Source organism: Gouania willdenowi, chromosome 13 (assembly GCF_900634775.1).
Source record: "Gouania willdenowi chromosome 13, fGouWil2.1, whole genome shotgun sequence".
Taxonomy (NCBI): domain Eukaryota; kingdom Metazoa; phylum Chordata; class Actinopteri; order Blenniiformes; family Gobiesocidae; genus Gouania; species Gouania willdenowi.
Window position 1 is genome coordinate 24,330,320 of NC_041056.1, and position 9,181 is coordinate 24,339,500.

Consider the following 9,181-nt stretch of genomic DNA (forward strand, 5'->3'; position numbering starts at 1 on the left):
GTCATTAAGGCTATCATTAAGTGTTTTTCATTACCCTAAACCTAACCCTTCATTACCCTAACCCCTAACCTTAACCCTAACCTTAACCCTAACCCTAACCCTAACCCCTAACCCTAACCCCTAACCTTAACCTTAACCTTAACCTTAACCTTAACCTTAACCTTAACCCTAACCCTAACCCAAACCCTAACCTTAACCCTAACCTTAACCTTAACTTTAATCCTAACCCCTAACCCTAACCTTAACCCTAACCTTAACCTTAACTTTAATCCTAACCCCTAACCCTAACCCCTAACCCTACCTAACCCCACTAGATCCCCCAATCAAACCAAAAAATGCCAACATAGATCGAAAGGTGTCATAATTTTGCGAACAACAATTAATGACACCTTATTCATGCTAATGACAGATAATGACAGCACAATGTCAGCCTTATGTATAAAACTTCAAGTGTAACAGAGAAGTCTTACATTTATATAATAGCTATAGCTATAAAGAAGTACAGGTAAGCTGTATGCATAGCAATTACATGTTAGCAAATGAACTTATATTATTTTTCCTCTTTAAGTAAACTTTATTTGTATAGTGTTTTTCAATCAATGACACACTTTACAATGTATGTGTCTGATTCAAGCTCATCATTACTTAGCATTAAACACAGTAAGTCAGACAGTCAAATAGATAAACTCATAGAAATTAGAATAACATTGTACAAAACTGTGCATGGGTCTACATTTTGACATTTGTATGGGGAGCCAGCGCATATAAAAATACATGGGAATTAAAAGGCTGACAAGGAGGCAAAGAATGCAACAAACTAGAAAATGTGGATATAAAAATCCCATAGAATAAAACAGAAATAAAAAATGAAGGAAAAAAAAAACAATGGGATTAGGGCAAAGGTTTAACATCGTTTTTAAATGTCTTTCATATCCCGGTGTCACGGTCTGAGTTCACATCAGTCTGAGATTTTCGCTTAGCTTTATTCTACTTCCGCCGTGCTGAGATAAAAAAAAACAATTTCAAAGCTAAGGTTCAAAGTTTTTTGATGAGTGCTGAATGGCTACTTTTCAGTTTTTATTATTACATGTATTGAGTTTGTATTAAAAATATGTTTTATAATTTATTCAATGCAGTTTTTATTATTATTACTTGTATTCTGTTTGGATAAAAATAAAGCACATGTTGGAAAAACATGAATATAATAAAACTTCATACGAAAATAAATCATTTATTTTCCAAAAAAACATGATTATAATATACATTGCAGTAAAAAACAGTTAACCTAATGTAACTTTATTTTTTTTAAATCAGTATAACGGGTACATCTCAGTATGTAGTCACGTACTGAGATTTTAAGAGGAACTCAGTACGACGTGAACTTAGACTGTGTCACCTGTCCACACTCCTGGTGGCAGACATGCGCAGTCAGTTGTTTGCTAACCACCAGCAAACCATAGAAGAAGAAGGAGAAATATTAGAAGTAGTAGAAGAAGAAGAAGACGAAAGTTACTTTCCCTTTAATTTGTGGCGGTGTAAAGCGCGGGTGTATTTGAACACAACTGAGCGACGTTGTCTCGGGTGAACATGTCGGTGGTGTCGGTGCAGCTCGGTCAGTGCGGTAACCAGGTGGGCCAGGAGCTGTTTGACGTCCTCTGCAGTGACGCACAGGACGGACAGAGGAACAAGTACCGAGCCATCAGCTGTGAGCGCTTCTTCCACCAGACGGACCGAGGAGGTGAGACAGCGGATCCGCCTCATGTCCTCCATACACCCGGCCTGAGCCTGATGTACCTGCCTGTGTTCAGCAGAGCTAGAAGCCAGAGCTGTGTTGATAGACATGGAGCCTAAAGTGATCAATCGGTGTGTGAGCAGAGCTACAAAGTGTAGCAGGTGGAGCTACGGATCGTCCTCTCACTTCAGCCAGAAGCAGGGCTCTGGAAACAACTGGGCCAACGGGTGAGCATCAGATAACCACAGGCATAGTTTCAGTCTTCTCATGAAAATATACTTTAGGTTTAGTCAGAATCTCAGTTTTATTCTAGTTTTAGGCCTCTAAATTCACAGGTTATTGCATTATTAAGCACGGGTATTTAGGGTTGGGCGATTTTGCCTTAAAAAAAAAAAAAGAAAAATTATAAAGTTTTGATTTAATTTTCGATTTAAAAAAAAAAAAAAAAAAATGCACAAATCAGATATATTGTCATTTGTCAAATGTCCAACTTTATTGCTGTGATTGTCCTCAAGAGTTAAAATGCATAGAACAATCCCAAAATAAAAAGTAAATGAGACTCTGTCATTCAACAATTTCAAGCTATAACCCAGGTTTAAGCAAAAGTGCAACAGCGCCTTCACAGTAGCTTAAGATTTATGATATAGAAAGCAGATAACTACATATTTTATAACATAACATTACAATTAAAGAAATAAACTCGTCCCTTAGCATCTCTGCACAGTCCGAATAAAAAAAAAAACATGCCTGTGCCACACATATAGCCTACTCAAAGGGTCAGCTCATGTAAACAAAGAGGGGGCTGGCTCACATTGCGTACGGAATGTGAAAAAGTCAGAAAAGCGGTGTTTGTTTATTTATTTATTTATATATATATATATGTGTGTTTTTAAGCTTGAATTTGCAAAATAAAAATCGTTTTCATCTACAAATTTGAGAACATTGATTTTTTTTTTTTTTTTTTTTTTTTTGCCCAGCTATAGTATTCAATATGTATGTATGTATACAAACTTGGTAGTGTAGTAATTTACTGTGAATGTGTTTATTGTTATATATAACTTGAAAGTTGAACTTTTCCTGATGCTCCTGATGTTGTTTTCATATTTCATTATAGATATACTTGTACTAATGTACAGTAGTATTCATCTTTAGAACAATAATTGTTCTGCAAAAAGAGGTTTACATTTGAACTTGATGATTATTACACAATAAACCATCACAATTTTTTTATTTTTTTATTTTGAAACCGCAACCCTGTAAAAAAGGAGCACTTGGGTCAGAAAATGGATGGATCTATTTGACTGCTGAGCACAACCTATCATCATCAACTGATATATAATAATGCTGTAATATAGGGCTGTTCATTTGATGTCACAGCTACCAATAGGTTTAACTGGGAAAAGGTGAGCGTTTTCTAACAATATTATTAGGAACAAATCAAATACCTAATTTTCTAACCTAACTGCAAAGTTCATCAAAGCTTAAATACATTCACAGATTCTTCAAGGAACCCAATAACTAAACAAAAGGAAAACATGGTTAATTTAATAAACATTTGTTCAGCCTGGATCCTGTAGATCTCTGATCAACTACATACTGTGACTTTAGTGTTAATTCTGTTCTTTGTATCCAACAGGTTTTGTGTCCATGGTCCCCGTCATAGAGACGTTGTGGAGGAGATGGTACGGCGTGAGGTGGAGCGCTGTGACAGACTGTCTGGGCTCATGGCCCTAATGAGCGTTGCCGGGGGAACGGGTTCAGGGTTCGGGACCTACCTGACCCAGTGTCTGCGGGATGCCTACCCAACGTCCTTCATCATCAACCACCTCACCTGGCCATACAGCACTGGAGAGGTACAGTTACACTTTAATATCCTCTATTGCACATGTTCCCAAAGTGGGGTACAGGTACCCCACTTTGGGAACATTGGTGTTAGGTTAAAATTAATGCTAGGTCAATGCTCTATTGCACATGTGTCAAAGTCAAGGCTCGGGGGCCGAAACCGACCCTTTAGAGCAGGAGTTGTGGGACCCACATTTTGTCACGATCATTAAATCGCGACCGACTTTTTTTTTTTTTTTCTAGAATTCAACCAACCAAATTTAGTTTTTTTTAAAATAGCTGTTGAAAAAAACACGTGTAATCATTTTTAAAGCATAAATCTAAATATTTTCCTGTGCAACATGCATTTCACAGCATGTCTGTCAAAAGCAAAGTTTCTTTCAAAATAAAAGACAAGTCCAACATGAGACATTAAGTATTTATTTATTTGTGATCGACTGTCCATGACCCAATTTTGGGTCCCGACCCACCAGTTGAGAATCGCTGCTTTGGCGCTTCCAATTCGGCCCGCACGGAAAAGTAAAAATGATGAACACATTTATCATTTTGTAAATTATCAAAAAAAAATGTACTTGTGGGTCTCAGTTTTACTATTCTTATATCACATGACTGCTGTATTATTATTCAATTTTATCACAAATTGTGGATTTTTTACATTTTTAAACAACTCCCCTAAAGATTACACAAAATATGTTCACAAATAAGCGATATAAAAAATGCATTATTTTACTTTTTGAAAGAATAAACCATGTATTACTGTCAAAAAAAAAAAGTTAACACTACATGTCGTGTTAACTTTTGATGACATATGCAGACATGGCAAGATAAATACATGAATTAAAAAACTTACACAAAAATTGGTCTCAAAATAAAGGAATTTAGAAGTGAAGATCCTGCAGGAACTGAAATCTATTATATTATAGATATATTTATACGTGGAAGTGCTAACGAGGGCACAATCATATATAAATAGCTTTTTTTCTTCTCAGCCTAAAATCTGCGGCCCACTTGATAACAAACTTTTTTGTATTTGACCCCTGCTCTATTGTTATCCCCCCCCCTCTGTTTTTAAGGTGATCGTTCAGAACTACAACTCCGTGTTGACGCTAGCTCGTCTCTACCAGCTCTCAGACGCTATTGTGGTTCATGAGAATGACACGGTGCATAAGATCTGCAGTCAGCTGCTCAACATCAAACACATTTCTTTTAGTGACGTGAACAGGGTCATTGCTCAGCAGCTGGGTGGTATACTGCAGCCTGCGTTCACCACTCACTCCCATGGATTCTACAGCAGGAGTCCTATTGGTAAGGCCTAATGTGGATAGTTACTCACTTAGGGAAGCAATTTTTGACTTTGACATTTACCAACACTTGTCATAAACTCCCAGTTTTAGACTGTAAATTGGTTTGAATAACCGTAAGACAGGTGGATACACCAAGAGTCAATGTGTAGGGATGGTCAAATGACTTGACATTAGTAGTAGTTCCAAAACTCTTAAAACCGCTAATATTTTTATCAGCTGAAGAGATAGTGTAGGCCTCAGCAGTGGACATCTCAATGTCTCACAAGAGGTGGTGACATAATGGGGAATACAGGGGAAAATGAAATGGGTCTTTATAACTGCTGTTTAAATCTGCATAATGGGTGACATTAAACAGACCGTGCCTATACTCTGGGCTCCTCTGGGCACAAGTCATGAGGGCCCACCTTCTTCAGCTCCCCTGAGCCATGGCAGAGGCACAGCTCCATTAAGTCCTACCTACGCTCCCTTAAGTGCCGCCCATCCAGCCCCCCTGAAGCCCCGCCCTTGTCGTGAGCCGAGTTTCATTTTTTGTCCCGTCCTGTGAACTTTAGTAAAAACACTTCTTTGCATCCGTTTACTGGACTTCACCTCCCACAATGCAATGTGCAAAACTTTTCAAACAATGTCAAAACCTTTTCAGCTGAAATTTCAACCTGTTGCATCTCCTTTTTGAGCAAATGATCTTCAATTTATTGATCCATGAGGTCTATGCGATGTTATTTGATTACTTTTTTTTTTTAATCCCTAACAGCTTTAGACTCTTACAGTAATTAAAAGATAAAGGATAAAGTAGTAAATGCTGATTATTTATCTTTTTGAAGGAGAAGACGCAGGAGTTGTTGAGGACATTGATGTGTAAACTGGAATTGAATAGTTGAGCGATGTGAAGCTGTCTGTGTCATGGTTTACTGGTTTTCTTCTTCTTCTAATGTGTGCCAGATGAGCTGGTGAGTTCCCTCGCCTGCCATCCAGAGTACAAGCTGCTCAGTGTGAGCTCCATACCTCAGATGCCCAGCTCCTCCATCGCTTTCACCACCTTCAGCTGGCCTGGGCTGCTGAAGCACCTGAGACAGATGCTCATCTCCAACACCAAGATGGAGGAGGGTAAGTCTATCTATCTACTGCTGTTGAGTGTAGATCCATCCTAACCTAGATGCTGGTGTGTCACAGGTATCGACTGGCAGGTGCGTCCACCATCAGGTGCTGGGTGTACTGGGAGTGGCTTCAACAGATCTGTGGCCAACCTGCTCATACTGAGAGGGAAGGATGTCTACAGCACAGAGACCAGTGAGAGAGAGATGGATTTATTGGTTTTACAGGATCAATCTCAAATAGAAATATTTATGAAGTGATGCAAAGTCCCTGTGAAACAACTCCTTCCTCTGTCTGTAGCAGGATTGGGGTCAATTACATTTTAAAATTACAACTACATCTTCAATTATCCATGTTCAATGACAACTCAATTATAATTACGGTGATTGGCATTTTTTTTCAATTACTATTATTATTTTTCCCCTGAAAGTCATTTACAATTAAGTTCTCAATTACTAATTTAAGTTCAAATTAAATTAATCACAATTATTGAGCCTTTAATAAATAAGCCCATAAAACATAACCTTCCTCTTGTGTTAGCTTTCTATCATCTTTTATGATAACGGCTCAGTTTGACCATTGTCTTAAATCAGCTTTAAAATACACTTAAAATATATTATTTATCATCTAATTAGTTTCTAATCTATTGGTTACCTTGTTAGGCTTCCTAATCAATAAAAATATTGGTATTAATATTTGTGGTGTGGGCGTCTGAGACATTTTTTCTCTGTATACCCCTCAATTAAATTGTATTTATTTTGTAAATGGTAAAATGATCCTCAAGAGAATTGATTAGTTGAAAAACTTGATATGAAACATATTTTAATGATTAACTACGTATGTGTGAGACTTAGAACTGTAACAGCGTTCCTCAGTTTTGCATTTAATTAAATTGTAATTGACAGTTTTTATAGAATTTCCATTACAATTACAAAGTCAAATATTGTCAAAAAAGCCAGAAAGGTCTGCGTGTGTGTTTACAAAAACAATAATTATACAAAAAATGCACAAAAAGACAACAGAAAGATACAAAAACACACATAATGACTCCAAGAAAATACACCAACTGAAAAAAAATATAAAAATTTGTAAAAAAAACTAAATAATTTATCATGCGCATGTTCCATAGAATGAAACCAGGGAAATCGCACACACTACTCTGCACCCACAAATAAACCTCTTTATACCAGTACAGAGTATGTTCACCTCTTTGTACATCCAACCTTCAAACACATTCTCATTTGGCCATAATTGACAACTCTACTTAAGCTCCTCCCACTATCTGAATACAGTATATACTTTCGACGGGCACTGTACCAGTCTGATCTAAATTACAATTCAATTATGATTACAACAGCAACAGATTTCTTCAATTACAACTATAATTACGTTATAATTGTAATTAATTATCAAACACACGATTACAATTATAATTGACCCCAACCCTGGTGGTCTGTAGTTCCAATATTAACGGTTTTTAAACTACTGTGTTTAAAAGTAGCAAAGATTCTTACACATTTTGTACTAGGACCACAATGCAACAGTGAAGTGTGAGAATGTCTTGCACAGCCAACAGTTTCTAATCTCTGGTTGTGGCTCCCTCCTTTTGGTGGCTTTGAGGAGCCTTCGCTCTACTCCTCCTGGCTCCCTTCAGTGGAAGCTCTGAATGTGTGGAAATGTCCCGTCCCTTTTCACAAGTATGAGAAATCTGCCACGTTGGTCAGCAACAGTCAGGCTCTGCTCAGACCTCTGGACCACATTGTGGCTAAAGCATGGAACATGTTTGCTTCCAGGTGAATCAATGCCTCCATTTCTCATAGCTTTCCTCTGTCACTGAGGAAATAATCCACTTCATAATAACAATCAGTGTCTTTGTTTAACTTTCCTACAGGGCATACATTCATCAATACATCCGATACGGCATCTCAGAGGAAGATTTCTTGGATGGTTTTACAGCTTTGGAGCAAGTCATCTCCAGCTACAAGCAGCTCTGCTAGCAGAAGGAAACACGACATTCACCACTGACACTTTGGGCTTTTTCCCTCCTGGATTCTTTCTTTTTTACAGACTTTTATGATTTTTGAAGGTGGAAAAATATCTTGGAAAAAGCCTTTGTGCTGTTGAAGATACCTCTACAAGCCTTTCATATTTATTTAGAAATATCTATTTAAAAATAAATACTACCTCTTATACATAATCTATTTTGAACTTGTCATGTTTCCACCACCACTTATATTTTTATACATATTTGAGACTCGTATGCGTAGCTAAAAATGTTTTACACAAAGAAAAAGGTACATGTTTGTTTCCCTTAAGGCCATCACTTTTTTATATTAGAAGTGGGAACAATGCTGTCAATTCATGTTCAACTACATCATGATTTGAGCAATAAAGACATTTAAAATATGTTTGTGTCCTGGTCAGTTTGACAGACTGTGTTCCATTCTTTAAGTGTAGCTTACACGTGTTATTTTGGTTATCCGTTCTTAGGTTTATACATTCTATATGCACGTTTGTGAACATTTTATAACATTCAATTTATATAAATTCCATTTCACCAGATTGTAATGAACTCTTGAATTGCTCCGTAGTGTTTCACCCTTTTTTTTGCATAACTCCAGCTTTTCAAAATAAGCACTGTGGTCCATTTTCTCTGTCCCTTTGAGCAAGGCACCTAATTCATGGGTGACCGTGGATCAGTGGTAGAGTGGGTCATCCAATAATGGAAGGGTTGGGGGTTGAGTGTGTGAGTGAGCGTTGGTCAGAGGGACTGATGGCACGTTATGGCAGCCTCGCTTCTGTCAGTCTGTGGCTACAATAGTAGCTTACCACCACTGTGTGGAGTGAAAGAACAATGCACATCAATGTAAAGTGCTTTGAGTGTCTATGATAAAACACTATATAAAATTAAATGCATTATTAATTCAGTTATTCAGCAATGGTTTTTAAGACAATACCACACATGTTTAACAATGATGGGAATTCAATTCAACTTAATTTATATAGAGCAAATTACAACAAAGTCCTCTCAAAGCACTTAACAGAAAAAAGAAAAAGATAAAAAAAATGATTGATGCATCTCTTAGGAACAGTTAAATTCAAGTGTTGTCTAGAGCAGGGGTTCTCAATCTGGGACCCACCATTTGCCACAGTCATTAAATTGCGACCCACTTTTTTTTAGAATTCAACCAACCAGATTTAGTTTTTCAAA

The 9,181-nt window shown here is 37.2% G+C and overlaps 1 protein-coding gene across 3 annotated transcripts; it reads left to right on the forward strand.

Annotated features, from left to right (window-relative positions):
• The first annotated feature begins 1,456 nt into the window (after positions 1-1,456).
• Positions 1,457-8,286, forward strand: tubd1 (tubulin, delta 1). 3 transcript variants are annotated; one of them, XR_003675374.1, is made up of 8 exons: positions 1,457-1,738; positions 1,809-1,959; positions 3,369-3,585; positions 4,648-4,879; positions 5,818-5,982; positions 6,049-6,165; positions 7,591-7,763; positions 7,862-8,286. XR_003675374.1 is itself a non-coding variant. In XM_028464903.1 (8 exons), the coding sequence occupies exons 1-8, from the start codon at positions 1,588-1,590 to the stop codon at positions 7,965-7,967; spliced, it is 1,323 nt and encodes a 440-aa protein (XP_028320704.1). In that variant the 5' UTR covers positions 1,457-1,587; the 3' UTR covers positions 7,968-8,286. The 3 variants fall into 3 exon arrangements, 2 of the variants coding, with proteins under 2 accessions (XP_028320704.1, XP_028320705.1); XM_028464903.1 differs by having other exon boundaries at positions 7,580-7,763; XM_028464904.1 differs by having other exon boundaries at positions 1,812-1,959; positions 7,580-7,763.
• Positions 8,287-9,181: the final 895 nt, after the last annotated feature.

Excerpts from the sequence above, each read along its gene's own strand:
- tubd1 (XM_028464903.1), top strand. The coding sequence starts at position 1,588 with ATGTCGGTGGTGTCGGTGCAGCTCGGTCAGTGCGGTAACCAGGTGGGC. Across the intron at positions 4,880-5,817 it reads CTACAGCAGGAGTCCTATTG|ATGAGCTGGTGAGTTCCCTC; the intron begins GTAAGGCCTAAT and ends AATGTGTGCCAG. Across the intron at positions 7,764-7,861 it reads TGGAACATGTTTGCTTCCAG|GGCATACATTCATCAATACA; the intron begins GTGAATCAATGC and ends ACTTTCCTACAG.